This window comes from Piliocolobus tephrosceles, chromosome 3 (genome assembly GCF_002776525.5).
Source record: "Piliocolobus tephrosceles isolate RC106 chromosome 3, ASM277652v3, whole genome shotgun sequence".
NCBI lineage: Eukaryota > Metazoa > Chordata > Mammalia > Primates > Cercopithecidae > Piliocolobus > Piliocolobus tephrosceles.
In genome coordinates, this window is record NC_045436.1 from 101484570 (window position 1) to 101500232 (window position 15663).

Here is a 15663-nt window from a genome sequence, read left to right on the forward strand (position 1 = left end):
CTCATGCAGGGGGCATTCAAGAAGACAAAACATCCCAGAATCCAGGAAGGTCTGGGGGCAACAGGAGAGTCAAGTCCAACTTACAGGCAGGAATTTGATTATTTTGCCCCTCAGCATCAGGAGCTCCATAATTTTCCATTTTGTGTGCCACATTAATGGGGTTTAGCCCACTCTCCATTTCTGCCTCTCTGTATATTCCCTTCTGTTTTTGTTCTAACCGCTTTCTGACATCTCTTTCCCTAAATATTCAAATTTGCAGAGAAGGAAAATAAGTTTAGACTTCAAGCCCCCACCATCAGCGTTCAGGCAGAGCCTTTGCAACATGGCTCCTTGGAGGCTGCCAGCCAGGCTCGCCTCATGTCAGGTGCTCATTCTTTCCAGTCCCCTATGGTGAGGTGGGGCATGTGAGTGGTTAGAACATGGCCACCTGTGCCTCAGGCAACGAGGAGGACTGAGCATGGGGCAGTTCTTCTCAGGAGGAGCAACGGGTTGGCAGGAACCTGTAGGTTAATGGAGTCAGATAATGAATCCAAGTGGAGACCCCAAATAGTGATATTGGATGGGCTCCATCAGAATTTCCTGGAATCCTTTTAGAGATGCAGAGCCCTGAGTCTCACTCCAGACCTACTAAATTAAAAACTCAAAAATTTCAAGGGGAAGTATTAGAGAACAGCACACACACACACACACACACACACACACACGATTTTTAAATCTCTCCAAGTAAACACACCTTTGACCTTGTGAGGGAACAGAGTAATGTGAAGGATGGGAAGGGTGAGACTGAAAGTTAGAAAATCTTCTTGATTTTTTTTTTTTTTTTTTTTAGACAGGGTCTTGCTCTTCTTTACCAGGCTAGAGTGCAATGGCACGATCTCGGCTCACTGCAACCTCCACCTCCCGGGTTCAAGCAATTCTTGTGCCTCAGCCTCCTGAGTAGCTGAGACTACAGAGGAGTGCCACCACACCTGGTTCATTTGGTATTTTTAGTAGAGACCATGTTGGCCAGGCTGGTCTTGAACTCCTGACCTCAAGTGATCTGCTCACCTCGGCCTCCCAAAGTGCTGGGATGACAGGCGTGAGCCACTGCGCCTGGCCAGGAAGTCTTCTTGATTCTTTTAATAATTTTGTGGGGAATTCTGAAGTACTCTAGTGGAAGTGTGGGTAAAAACACATTTGTAAAGTAGAAGTGCTGAGATGAAGTCATTTCTTTCAAAGAAATAAAAATATAAGGAATATGGTTCTCTGTAGCTTCCAGAGCTTACACAAATGAGTCTGAGAGACCAGCAGGAACTAATGTTAAGCCTGAACATCATGAACTTTTAGTGTGGCCTCAAACAAAAATTGGGAGTTTGCTTCATTTTTCTTCCTGTTCTGTAACAGGTATAGTTAGTGAAATATCATAAGCAACACATAGTACTTTTATCAAATGCTACCTGAATTACAAATAAAATTTTCAGGAAATAATTTAAGAAAATCTTGCATTTTAATAGGAGGAAGGTAATGAACAATTTGGGAATGTTTTAAAGAAAGAGTTGCTTAACATAAATAAATCCTAATAATCAACACCACGATTACAAATAAGCACTTTTTTTGGGTATTGTAATCTTTATTACAAAACAAGTATTTTATGTTGAGGTAATATTTCAAATGATATTTGGCAAAAAATCAATTGAATCTTATATACAGAATTTTTCTCTGTAAAGGACTCAGAGAACAGTTTTTTTCTAGCATTGCACACAAACTGATTTTAGAAAAATAAAGCTAAAAAGTATCCATGTAAAGAGGAATTTCTTTCTCCCACTCTTCCTGACCCAATCCTTCTTATCATCACCAGTGATCAGTAAGGTGATGTTTATGGGAGTTCTACAAAAAAAAAAAAAAAAAAATGGTGAATTGGTAAATTAATTGGGAGAAAAAATACTTTCTTATCCAAAACAACTCATTGTGCCATAATTTCAAAGTGCTTTTGCAAACTAAGTATTTAATCCTATAGAATTTACTATTATTTATCCCAAGAATAGAATTCCCCAGTCTCCAATGAGGAAACCCTATGCAACCTTCCAACTCCAGTGCCTTCTGCTGTGAAGCCCTCCCTCGTTCTCCAACGCATTGGTCACCCTTCTCAGTGCTCCCAGATAGATATCGTGTTCATAGCTCTGTCTTGGCACTCACCATACTGGATTGTAACAATTCTTGTTTCTCCTATACATATCCCTCTTTAACTCTGTAGCTTTCTAGATTCTTCTATAAGCTCCTACGAGCAAGAAGCAAGTCTTAACCTGCTTTACATTTTCAACACCTAGCACAGTGCCTGGTACATCACAGACCCCCAGTAGCTTTGTTTGTTAGGTTGATGAGTTAGGAACTATCTCAGCTGCAAAGTTATCATGCAGATCCTTTCTTGCTTCTAGCCTCTTTGGATTATCTGCTGTTACTCCACAGTATTTAAACCTCTATGAAATGATGACATGCTAGAAACAAGTATAATGTCCAGCAATTCCTTTCAGGAAAAAAAAATGGCATCTGGTTATTCTTTTGATCAACACATCAATAAATTATAGTTATCATGATACACTTTCAAGCCCCTAAGACTCCTTTATGTGACAGCTGCTTCTTAGGACAGCTGATGCTAATAGCCATCTTGGCAGTCATTGTCATCTTGGTCCCCAATGGGTTTGTTGTGATAGGCATCAACTGTTAATTTCCGGCTCTCTATCTCAATGTTTTTCAACTGCCTGTCTTCCTCACTGCTTGATTCGCTCTCCGTGGAGTTGCTATCTTCTTTGGATCTGCTGCTGTCTTGAGAGTCACTGTCGTCTTCCTCAGACTGGCTTTCCTCACTCTGACTCTCTGCTGAGTTGCTATGAGACTGCAGGCCCTCCTGGCTGGAGCTGTTCTCATCCTCGGGGGACTCCGGGCTTTCCTCTGAGAAGTTGAGGCTCTCACTGGATTCGCTGTCTGCTTGCTCCTCGCTGGATTCACGTTTTGAGTGGGAGAGTGTGTGCGAGCTGTCCTCCTCACTGGAGTCACTGTCTTCCTGGTCTTCTACATGACTAGTTGTGGGGTCCGGGTTGTCTCCTCTGGACTCACTCACCACCTCTTCCTGAGACTCACTGCTGTTCTCTTGAGATGGCAGGTTGCCCTCTTGGCTGGACTCACTGCTGGGGCTATCTACGTTTTGGCTGTCTTCCTGGGACATATTCTCCTTGCTCTCTTCTTGAGAGTCACCCTTGCTGTCTCTCCTGGGTTGGCCGAGGCCAGCATCTCTGGAGTTGCTGTTTTCTGTAGAGTCACTCTTGACTTCTTCCATTGTATTGTTGTCATCAAGTTCACCTCTATCATCTTCCTCCGAGATGTGAGACTTCCTAAAAATTTTCCTACTGGGATGCTCCAGCAATTGGCTGTCACCTGAATCTTGAGTGTTTGCTTGCTCACTGTTTTCTCCAGATTCTTTTGATTTCATGCCTGCACTGTTCATCCTGGAGTTTCCCCTTTCACTTCTGATGCTGTCTGGGTCATCACTCTGCATTCCCTCATCATCAAACTCAGAGCCGTCTCCATGGCTGCTCTCCCCATCACTGACACCTCCCACCCAGTGCTCTTCACTGTCACTCTCAGGCCTGCTGTCCACCTGGTCCTCATTGTCAGGTTCCCTGCTCTCACTGGTGGTATCCTGGGCACTGTCTCGCCCTTGTGGGGCACCCTCTTCACTGGATTGTATGGTGTCATCAGAGTCCTCATCACTTCCCAGTCTGGAGTTTCCTCCTTCTTGTCTGTCTTTGGGCCCTGGACCACTGTCATCATCGCCAAAGGTATCATCTCCACTGTCATCTTCATCGTCATCTTTATCATCTCCTTCTTTTCCTGTGCTCCTGGAGAAGCCACCAGCTGGCCTATAAATGTATTGATCATCATCAGAGCCCAGGCCCTCCTCTGACTCAGTGCTGTCACTGGGGTCTTCATTTGCCTAGAATTTGGGGTTAACAGATATGATCATTATTCCAGGAACTGATAGAGAAGGAGTTATCTAGAGCCTGTCTAGTCTTTCTGCTTCCTTCATCCTACTTCCCCTCCTCTAATGGTCAGTTTTACTACTCTATAACATCTCCACCAGAGCTTAAACAGGAAGGAAGAGAAGTTGAATCTCAAGTGGTTCCATTTTATATAGGCACACTTCACTCAATGCTGCTAACATTTTCTCAAAAAGCTTTCTGGAAATCACATTTATGAAATTCAAATCATACTGTATATATAATTTCTTTAAAAAACAAAAACAAAAACTCTTGGGCCGGGCACTGTGGCTCACACCCGTAATCCCAGCAATAGGAGGCCAAGGTGGGCGGATCACGAGGTCAAGAGGTCAAGACCATCCTGGCCAACATGGTGAAACCCCGTTTCTACTAAAAATACAAAAATTAGCTGGCCGTGGTGCCACGCACCTGTAGTCCCAGCTAGTCAGGAGGCTGAGGCAGGAGAATCACCTGAACCCGGGAGGCAGAGGTTACAGTGAGCTGAGATCGAGCCACTGCACTCCAGCCTGGTGACAGAGCTAGACTCCGTCTCAAACAAACAAACAAACACAACAACAACAACAAAACCTCTTAGGTAATTGTTTGTGAATTAAAGAGTTGGTTTATAATGCTCATGCATGAAAGTGTTTTGTATAAAACAGAGTTTTCAAAAATAGTGAGTGATCTTAAAATGACCCCAGTTTTTTTTCATCTGGAGGGAAAAATGTACTAGGACAGGAGGATAAAATCTTTAGCTAAAATGAAAATAAAATATTATAGTAAGGTATATACCTCACCCAAACCATGTTTCTACCTCATTGGTACAACCAGAAAGTTGCCTATAGATGATTCAGCTGGAAGACACCAACTAGTGCGACCACCAAGGCAGCTTAGTGCTGAGTGGGAAGTCAGAGAGGTGAGCCCTGTAAGTAAAATAATTGGATGCACTGTACCAGTAAGGAAGGACAGTGAGTCTTCACACATTATGCTCCCAAAATATCTGCTCTCTTTGCCATACCCTACAACAGAGCATACCTGCTAGTTTTTTTGTTTGTTTGTTTGTTTAACATGTCCCGACTGATCAACGTCTGAGTCTGTAATTGGGAGTACTTGTGTATATGCTGTTGACCTCTCTTCCTAGCACTGGAGTTTAATGCTGGTATGGTGGAACTGAGCATGGGTTTAACCTGCTATACCTCGTTAACCCAACTCACAAGCAGGAATTGCAGGAATCACCATACTTCGTTAACCCTTTCTCAAGCAGGGATTGCTACCGTAACTTGAGAGCTTAGAGACCCTTGAGGCAACAAATCACAAAGTCCCCAGCAAACAGCATTTCCCCAGTTCTATGCTTTTAAATTTCTAGAACGTTCCTTTGATAACCTCAAGTAAATAGGGATAAACAGGCTAATAATTCATCTTCCAACTCTGGCTAAGTGTAGAATGCAACATGGAACAAAGTTTTGGGGAGAAACCTGGCTCCTGGACTCTCTGGAGTCCCACAGGATTGAATTTGGTTAAAACAATAGCATAGCTAAGAAAGTAACAACACTTAGTCTTAGAAAAATGAAAAAGAATGCCAGCTTTAAAGGATATAAACTGAGTCTGCCTTTCTCACTCCCAGAGCCCGGTCCCACAGATGGGACTATTTTTAAAGAGAAAGTCATTAATGAAGCAATTGTTTTACTTAAAGTTTCCTCAGGGCTCTCCTGTTCTGTCTTCAAGCAGGATCCTTGACACAGAGAAGTTCCCAGGCACTTCTTCACCTGATCTGAACTGCTCCAATTGTAAAAGCAACAGTTTCAGTTGATGAGTAAGTTTGACATGGTCAGTGACCATTTGTGAGTGCATGTGTGTCTGTGTGTGTTTATTTTTTAACTAGGAGAGACATTTGGGGCCACAATGCCAGCAATCTAGCCTCAGTGATGAAAATAAGATGAATAGCATGTCTGCATGTGAATTCTCTTTACTCATTTTTCTCTTCTTATTTTATGGGACTCTTTAGCCAGCATAACTCATAGTTAGAAAATATTATATTTAGAACTGTTGCCAGGTAATTTAATCTAACATCGTTTCCTTCCATTCCTAAGTAGCCTGAAAAGTTAAGAAAGGTCTGTTTAATTACGTGTTCCTCTGAGTTAACTTTACTTCCTTCTGATGACTCACTGCTCTCCTGAAAGGGGAAAAATGTTTATTTTTCTTTTTAGTAATTCCTTAGGAAAGAAAAAAACATGATACACATCAATTGCTTCCAGTCTGGATTTACTACTTTCAAAATTGTAAAAGGCAGCTGGAAGAGTGTTAAAGTTGCTTCATGAGATGTTTATGACAAAAGTAAATGAGATAGTTACCAAGGGAGGTGTTGGTGCCTGAGTCAAATGACCCTGCAAAAAAGAAAAGGAAGGAAAACAAATTACTCCCTCACAGATGGATTTCATTATTATAATTATTTACAATAATTTTAGGTGATTATTTTTAGTTTCTTGGTAGAGGTCTTACATTTACATGAGTAATTAGTGAAATTTTATGATGAAATAGTTCAAAACGGAAGGTAAAATGACTAATGGCTTGAAAAGATCTTGGGATATAAGAGAACTAGACGAAGTTTGTATTTCTGATATTTCATTTACAGAAATAAATATGCTGTCTTTGAACCTGGCCGTTGATACAACCTAGAGGAAATGTAACACATGAAAAGCAGCATTGAAACTCAGAATCCAGATGTAAGTCTCAATTAACTCACTGATCTTGGTTTTAGCCCTGAGAACCAATCATCTTGGTGTTAGCACTGAAAGTCATATGTTGCAGGAAACCCCTAAGTTCCAGGTAAACCGAGATGGTTGGTTACTCTAGGTGAAGGTAGGCAATTCACTTCATGTGTCTGACCCCCAGTTTCTTGTTCATAAATTAAGGAAATTAACACCCACTGTGCTTACCCCACAAGGTAGTTATGAGGGTGAAACCAGCTAATGCCTATGGAAGTATCTCGAAAACTATTTATTCAACATGATATAAACTAAAGAAAAAATCCATTTGAGAACATCCACCATATAAAATTTAATAGTAAAAAAAACTGAATTGAGAAAGCCATTAAACCTTTCTCGAGTCATGTAACAGCCCTGGTTTTAAAAACAAATGCTAAGTCAGAAATTTAACTAGTCATACTTCTGATTTATTTCACTATCTTTAGTCTCATAAGCACTATAAGAATGCCTTAGCAACTTCTGGTACTCCTCCCCACCACTTCTCCCCCCTGCCCTTTGAGAAGGGCAAAGTCCCGTGTGGAACACCCAAGGCGCGAAGTAGAGCAGGGAGGAGCTGCTATTGATATGTCTTCAAAGTGCATCTCAGCGGTGCTGGACTGGGGATATCTCCTTAGAGAAAGGAGCTATAATCACTCTGCCTTTGGCCTGTGACACTGCAGGCAGGCACAATGGCAGGCTGTGCTCCAGTCAGTTATCATTTGGAATTAATGGGTGGAAGGGAGCAAGACATTGTTATTTTTCTCATGCCAAGGCTCGACTTGAGAACAGAGCATGTTTGTGTGTCTCAGTTAAATGAGAGAGAGGATCTACAGTGTCTGCTTTTAAATTAACCAGCCTATGGATATCTCTGAAGAAAGTTCATAACAAATACTGCAAAGTCTATTCCAGACTCAGGTGTGGACAAGACCCCACCTCAGGTCGCTGACATTATCTGGCCACCACCAAAAGCACTGGGCCCAAGCTTTATCATATGTAAAAGCCAGTAGGAAACAAGGTAGTGAACAAAATGCTCTGATTTCACATAAGATTTTAACCCTTAGTGCCAATCTTGAGAATTTTCTGACCTCTTAGACCTGGCTCCTTCCTGAGAGGGAGTAACACACTGGTTAAGAATGTGGATTTTTTTTTTTTTTTTTTTTTCTGGAGCTAGAGTGAGTGACATAATATCAAAGTCTGGCTCTAACACTAATTAACCACGTAACCAGGACAGATTGAGTTACTCTCTGTGGTCAGTTTTCTCGTCTGTAAAGTGAGAATAAAACATAATGCCTAATTCACAGAGGTGTGAAAATTAAGAAAGTTAATATATGTAGAAGACTCAGAACTGTGCCTGGCAATGATTCTTGAGTTATTGAGAGTTAATAATTCTCAATACAATAACATGCCGGCAACATTAGCTCTCATTCCAGAGACTGTAGTGTCCTCTCATTCTTCTTTCTTTTCTCACCTCCCAGGACTTGACCTCTTGCCACCAGATAACTCTTGTTAAAACAGATTTCAAGTCATAATATCTCCTGAAAACTCTTGGTTCATTGTCATGCATCCCCTGGTACTATTTTACACATCCATTACAAGAAGAAAGCTAACAGAAAATATGCTTCCTTGCCAGATTATACTACTAACTTGGAATCGCAGCATTATTTTCATCTATGAACTCTATAGTTTAGCTTATTGATATGCTCATGAAGTCATTAGCAGTTTCAACATTTGCAATGAAGTCAATTTGGTTATACTCATAATAAATGAAAATTAAAATATTTCAAAAAGTCATATTTCTACTCACCTTCCATTCTTCAGAACTCTCAGATTCATTATTTTGATACCTGGCTACCTAGAAAATTCAGTACACATGGTAAATCCAAAGAGAATTTTCTGAAGCAACAGTTATTAACACTTTTCATACATAGGAGTAGGGATAGTCAAATTTTAGGCTGCATCAGAATCACCTGGAGGCCTTGTTAAAACACTGATTTCTGTTTCCTATCCCTAAAGAGTCTGTTAGCAGCTCTGAGGTAGGGTCCATGAATTTGGATTTCTAACAAGGTCCTAGTTGACGCTGATGCTGCTGGTTCCAGGATGACACTTTATGAACCACTGCTCATAAGGGAAGAAAAATATGAATGATATCTATATGAATGGCAACTGAATAGAATAAAAAACAACTTAAATGAAATTTCTTAAGAAAACAGCTTTCTAAGAAACTACTATTTTTACTGGACTGGAACATATACAGCCATCTTGGTTCATAGCCAATGAAAATCACGGAGTTTTAAGTATGAAAGGGTTTTTTCACATATCCTTACCATAATACTTACTGGGAGAGCGCAGGATAATCCCCAAAGGAACGTGAGCAGGATGCTGATCTTCATAGTTGGATGTGATACGTCTACCTGGAACGAAGGACACAGATGTTTCTCTCTATGTTAAAGAAATAAAGTAGCTTCAACTTTTTAACAGTTTCTTCCTATTAAAAATTCATCCAAATGTCCATGAACTGATGAATGGATAAATAAAATTTACTATATCTATAAAACAGAATATTATTCAACCATAAAGAGGAATGAAGTACTGACACGTGCTGCAGAGTAGGGGAACCTTGAGAACACTATGCTAAGTGAAAGAAGCCAGATAAAAAGGCCGCATTGGAATGCTTCTATATACACGAAATGTCCAGAATAGGCAAAGCTACAGAGACAAAAAGTAGATTAGTGGTTGCCCAGAGCTTGTGCAGATGGGAGGTTGAGGGGTGACAGCTAATGGGTATAGGATTTCTTTTGGAGGTGATGAAACTGTTCCATGTATCGTAGTGAAGGTTGCACAACTCTGTGAATATACGGAAAACCACTGAGCTATACACTTCAAATTAGTGAAGTATGTGGTGTATAGATGATAACTCAACAAAGTAGTTTTTAAAAACCTCACTCCTAAGAAATAAATTGAAAAGGTTCCAATGAGGAGATCTACAAACACTAATGCATAAAGTATGATAAATTGACGAAAAAGTAAAGAAAGAGGAATACAGAAATTTCTATCCATTCACTTTTACAATAATTACGCAGCTTGGTATGGCTGAGCACCCTAGCAAATGTATTCTCCCTAAAAACTACACTTATTGACACCAGTGATAGGCGGTGGGCATTTGTTTTCACACACACACAATGGCTTCTAGGTCACGTTTATGACTGCATAATAATGTCTACACAACATAGATTGTTTTCACTTTTTTTTTTATCTAAAAGAGATGCGCTAGAGTAGGCTGCATATTACAACTTCAGAAAGTTCTTAATATCTACTGTGACACATTTAATCATACATTATACATGATTATGCTAAATTATTTTTGCTGGCATTCACAGTACTGAAGGATTTGGGGAAGATTAGAGGTTTGGGACACACTTGTAAATCATGCTGAGAGAAACATGCCAAATCAAACTGCTTTTCTGAAGGGTAACTTCATTTCACACTTCAAGAACTGTTGCTTTGGAAAACACTTTGTTCTGTATTTAAAAATAGATGTACTAGATGCTAAAGTAAAAATTTATTGAAGTGGTTTAAGGAACGCAATTTACCCTGCACTAGTAAGCCCTGGTAGCTGCCTTAGCATACTTGTCTGATGAACTTCCATATGTTTCACAAATAATCCTGCAAGTTTATTTCACTTTTGTTGATTTGTTTCATTTCTTTAAATGTTAAACGTATACCGTGAAAGGAAAATAAAATCTTGGGACCCCAAACTCACTAAGCCCAAGGGAAAAGTCAACCTAGGAACTGGGTCACTCAGACCTGCTTCCCATTTTGTTCTTAAAAAGATAGCTACAAGGATAAAAAGCTACATACCTCCCTCACAGTTTTCTCACAGGGAAATTCCTGTGGGCCCTGAGATCTTTACCCTAAAACAGTCTGGCTGAATTTCACCCTCACCATGTAAATTAACAGCTTACCTTCACAAGTTCAGGACAAAGGACAGAACTAAAAGTCATTCCTCTTCTCACCTGAGACAGATGCATGTCTGACAGCTTCCTCTAGTCTATGTTTACTTTATCTTATGTAAAAATGCAGATTCACTGAGCATGAGACAAATGCATAATTGACTATTCCTCTACCCTTTCACATATAAAATCTGGGTTCAGTGAACACTAAACAAAGACCCAAAGGAATGCAACCACTTGCCTCTTTTATGTACCCATTCTTTTTATCCCCTTCCTCTTTCTTCTATTGTCTGCTCTTTCCCCTTTAAATAATGAAGTCCCCAGACCCTCTTTGTAAAGAAACATTGACCATAGATGTTTCTGGTGGTTTTGTGTTCCTTTTTCCCAGGTGCCTCCTCAATTTTGACAAGATAAGTCTCCAAAAACTAATTGAGACTCAACTCAATCATTTTCTTTGATTTGCAATAGTTTACTAGTGTAGCAACTCAGAAAACAATACTCCACAATGAAGGCCTCAGAAGCAAAAACTTCTCTCTGATCTTCCCCTGCCCTCCTATCTCTGGTCCCTCATTCTCCCCTGAGACTAACCATGGAAACTAGAATCCCTCTTCCCAAAGGCAGGTTATAGAAACCAGAACCTCTTTTCCCCAAAGCCAGCAATAACACCTAAAAATATTACCCTAAGTCCCCCTGTCTTTCTGTGTAACAACTGGCCATAAAGAAATTCTCTGACCCACCTAGTTTAATTGTAGGTCATAAGACCCCCATTCCAGAGAAGGTACTGTCCCATATCAAGAAGGAAGAAATGCTGCACAGAGAGGCCAAGAAGAATCTGGACAGGTATGGCTGGGCCACCCGACTTGGTCTACTAATATAAGGTTAAAACCTTTTTGTCCAATCATATTTCTACATGGCTGCCCATGTTTTGTTGGACATAAGCATAAAGATGGACGGTTTCTCCTGTATCTTCAGGTCTTCGTTCTGAAGGCTCCTGTGTCACATAAAAATAAATTTGTGTTCCTTTTCTCCTATTAATCTATCTTTTGTCAGTTGATTTTCAGCGAACCTTCAGAGGGTGAGGGGTAAGTTTTCCCTTGGCCCCTAAACTAATGATAGGAGTTAAAAGCCAAAGATTCTCAACCCTAAATGTATATTACTATCACCTGGGAGGGGTTTTAAAAATGCCAGTGCACAAATCCCATCCCAGGGCAATAAATCCATTCACTTGGGTGGGCACAGGAATAGGTTTGTTTTTAAAGTTCCACAAGAGGGTTTAACACTTGATGTACGAAATAAAAATACCATAATTAGCCAGGCATGGTGGCACATGCCTGTAGTCCCAGCTACTCAGGAGGCTGAGTGGGGAGAACTCTTTCAGCCAGGGAGGTTGAAGCTACACTGAGCCATGATCGTGCCACTCTACTCCAGTTTGGGTGACAGAGCAAGACCCTGTCTCAAAAAAAAATTATATGTATATGTATATATACATATATACACACATATATGTATTGCATACATATACGTGTGTGTATATGTGTATACACATATACATATGTGTGTATGTATATATGTATACTATATATGTACATATACACGTATACATATACATGTACGTATACACATATACACACACATATGTATATGTGTATACACGTATACACACACACGTATATGTATGCAATACATATATGTATGTATATATGTGTATATATATGTATAACAATAATGCCTGAATATGCTGAATATTATCTGAAACATTGGGTTCAAGAAGTCATTTAATCTTATTTTTAATGTATTCAAGAAAATAATAGAAATTCTAAGATAAGGAGCCTGAACAGGCTTCTCATTTCTACCTTCACACAACTCAAACAACCTCTCATGTATATTATAGGCATTATCTCTCCTCAGCATAGTTATTCTTAATTTGTGCTACTTTCTTTATTCTAATTCAGCATAGTGTATATCAGTCCTTATGTTTGATACTATCTTAATTTCTTTTAAAATCCTTCAATTAGTATCAACAAAGAAAAACATATGAAAATACTTAACTACACCAAAATCAAGCTTAATTTAATAGATGTTACGTCTCTTTAGATCCCACAATCAAAACTGTTTTTTAAATTTGTTAGGTTTATTTCTTCAGGAAAGCAAAATTTTCTCAAATATTATATTCTCAAAATAATCCTGTCAATGGTTTTAGCTTCACAGATCAAATGAAAATTAGATAGCTCACCATTTTAATTTTCAAAGTGAAATTTGCATAGGGTTATAATTTCATGATTCTCTGAAAACTAGCAAATGTTAGAGCCTTGACAGAAGGTCAATGACTATTGAATTCTCTTGTATTTTCTTTAGCTTCTCTCATCTAAATAATTAGAAAATTGGGGATGCCATTGTGCATTTATTCTAAACCAATGAATGTTGTGTTTTTTTCCCAAAGAAGTGCATGCCCCTAGTGCTCAAGTTTCTTAGGGATGGAAGATTCTAAAGCATAAGAAAGATGCCCTAACTTGCTCAGGATTCTAGAAATACTATTTAGCACCCTGACCTAAAGCAGTAATTTCCCAGATGCAAGTCTAGTAAACTAAAATAAAAGATACCCTAGAGTTCTGAAAGAGCTGATGTTGCCACCCAAAGAATATAGTCCAACCTTAAGCATTAAAGAAAGTCAGATCTTAAACCCCATATTAGGTTTGCATTTGGTATTTTTGATAAAAATAATTATAATTTTGTGAAGTGCTTTCCAAACAAGAGCTCCAAACTTTTTATAAACATTTTGGCTACTATTCAAAAAACAGTAGAAGCAGATAGGCAGTACCCCTATTCTGAATAGTAACTGTGAACCACAGCTACAAGTCTGCAATTAAAAGTCCAGAACTTTGAGTTCTTCTTTAAGGATTGGCTAATGTTATTTCTACGTTCCACGTGCTGTCATTCTACAGTGAGATGACGTAACAAAAGGAAATCAACAACCTGAGTTCCATCCCTTTGGAAGGCAGTGTATTAGAGAATTTCTGACTTTTTGAATTGTTTTCATAGAGTTGAAAAGAGCCAAATGTTTAGAGTGTGGAGAGGGAAACTATAGTCAAGACTTCAGATATAGCCAAAACTTCTTTGGGCTCTTAAGTAAGGAAATTTGTTCTAGAATTTTCTCAAGGTTAAGATACATTTGTAAAATGTATGTCTTCTTTTATGTAAACCAAAATGAAGGAAATAGGCCAAAGGAAGAAAATAAAGGTTTGAAAAGTCATAGGCTCTTTTTTCTTTTGGAAAACAATTCATCATATTAATTTGCTTTATTTGTGTTAATATTGTTATCTTCAAGAACACAACTGAATGATACATTCATTCATTAGCAGTCAATAAATATTTATGAACATCCAATGTGCTAGCCACTTTTCTAGGTGCTGAGTATACAGCAATTTGTAATAATAAAATAAGCTGGTTTCACAAAAATGAAATTACCCTGAATCCAACTAACTAGAACCTGCTAGAATTTGTTTTCTTATTACTCTTTGAAAATAGAGTCAAACTTGGCCAGGATATGAACTCGACCAGGAATCCAGAGAAACAAACAAACCAAAAAAAAATTTCCAATCCTTCCTATTGTAAGTGTTTTAAGGTCAATTACAATGAATCCAATATTATATGCTTTTAACCACAGGAAAATAACTCTGAGGTGCCCCCAAAATTAAGTATAGATTTGGAAGGCCTCTAAGCATCTGAGGCATGTTGCTTTACATCACTATTTTCAGGTAGATAAGTGGACTAATACCCTTTAGAAAATAGTTTGTTCACATTTTTAAACAAGGTTAAAATAGGTTAGTCAAGCCTCAGTTAAACGGAAAGTATGGTTAAGCACAAGTTACTGCTCTTAAGGAAGATAAGTTGCTGAAACACGTGGACTCTTCTAAATGTCATGCAGATGAAGAAGTACAGTAAATACAGTACATAAAAATACACATGGGCAGGAACATATACACAAGTTCTCTACACTAAAAAATATTTTTAAATGCAATTATAACTAACATTTATTGGATTCTGACTGTATCCAAGGCATCATGCTAACGTGAATACCCAGTTAAACAATACAAAAAATGTAATGATGACACCCTCAGTTATTTCAGTAGTTTAATCATCTTTTAGTTACTTATGCAGTTCATAAAAAATATTACTAGATGCTCTCTAGGTGAATAACATTACATTTTTTAGTTGAAAAAAACTATTTTGAAAGTCCTTCCATCCAGTTTAGATTTTTCTTCACAATCTTGTAGGCCTTAAACATTCCCATATTCATGAAACCTAAATGTAAAAGTTTTGTATGTTTTGCTAATTAAAACTAAATTTCAAAATGACCTTCCATCTGCCTCCTGTTCTATAAACTTTCCCTTTTAGAAGCATCATGCGGAGATATAATTAAAGCATTACCAAGAAAAACACCTGGCTCTATTGACCTAACATGTCATTTTAATATCATTATTTACTGTGGCATAAACAACAGGCACAAAAATATGAACTGTTTTTACCCAAAGCGCAGCTCTCTCATCTCTTTCTACATGGTATAATGCCTCAAACATGTATACATATTTAATATTTTCCAAACAACCAGCAAAAGTCATTTTAAAAAATTAAATGATATAAATGGCTTACCCTCCTTAGTTCACAAAGACTTTTTTCAAAAAGTCTCAAAAATCAGGTTGACGTTCTCATGGAGGAAATCTATGCCCAATGAAGCCAATCTTGTGTTGATATTCTGGACACTTCTCTGATGGTGCAGGAATTTAAACTCTGCTGCAGCTCTTCATAGCCAATCAACCTCAGCCTGGGGGTGACTGACATCACAAGGTATCACCGGGACCCCGGTACACCCACACTTCCTCCAGCTGGCAGAGGCAGATTTTCCCTAAAAAGCTCTTGTGGTTCCCAAATGACTAGACTAGTTTCCATTAAATTGAA

The 15663-nt window shown here is 38.7% G+C and overlaps 1 protein-coding gene across 2 annotated transcripts; it reads right to left on the reverse strand.

The window, feature by feature from the left end:
• Positions 1–1591: 1591 nt before the first annotated feature.
• DMP1 (dentin matrix acidic phosphoprotein 1) lies at positions 1592–15462 on the reverse strand. Of its 2 annotated transcripts, XM_023198126.2 has the most exons (6): positions 15358–15462; positions 9090–9168; positions 8562–8605; positions 6365–6397; positions 6139–6186; positions 1592–3970 (listed from the first exon to the last, which is right to left on the reverse strand). In XM_023198126.2, the coding sequence occupies exons 2-6, from the start codon at positions 9145–9147 to the stop codon at positions 2633–2635; spliced, it is 1521 nt and encodes a 506-aa protein (XP_023053894.1). In that variant the 5' UTR covers positions 9148–9168; positions 15358–15462; the 3' UTR covers positions 1592–2632. The 2 variants fall into 2 exon arrangements, with proteins under 2 accessions (XP_023053894.1, XP_023053895.1); XM_023198127.2 differs by lacking the exon at positions 6139–6186 and having other exon boundaries at positions 1595–3970.
• Positions 15463–15663: the final 201 nt, after the last annotated feature.

What these genes read in the sequence shown, in the direction of transcription:
- DMP1 (XM_023198126.2), bottom strand. Translation starts at nt 9,147, where the DNA reads ATGAAGATCAGCATCCTGCTCACGTTCCTTTGGGGATTATCCTGCGCT. An exon ending in AGAGTTCTGAAGAATGGAAG is followed by an intron (nt 6,398 to 8,561) that starts GTGAGTAGAAAT and finishes TCTTTTTTGCAG; the next exon opens with GGTCATTTGACTCAGGCACC. An exon ending in AGGCACCAACACCTCCCTTG is followed by an intron (nt 6,187 to 6,364) that starts GTAACTATCTCA and finishes TTCCCCTTTCAG; the next exon opens with GAGAGCAGTGAGTCATCAGA.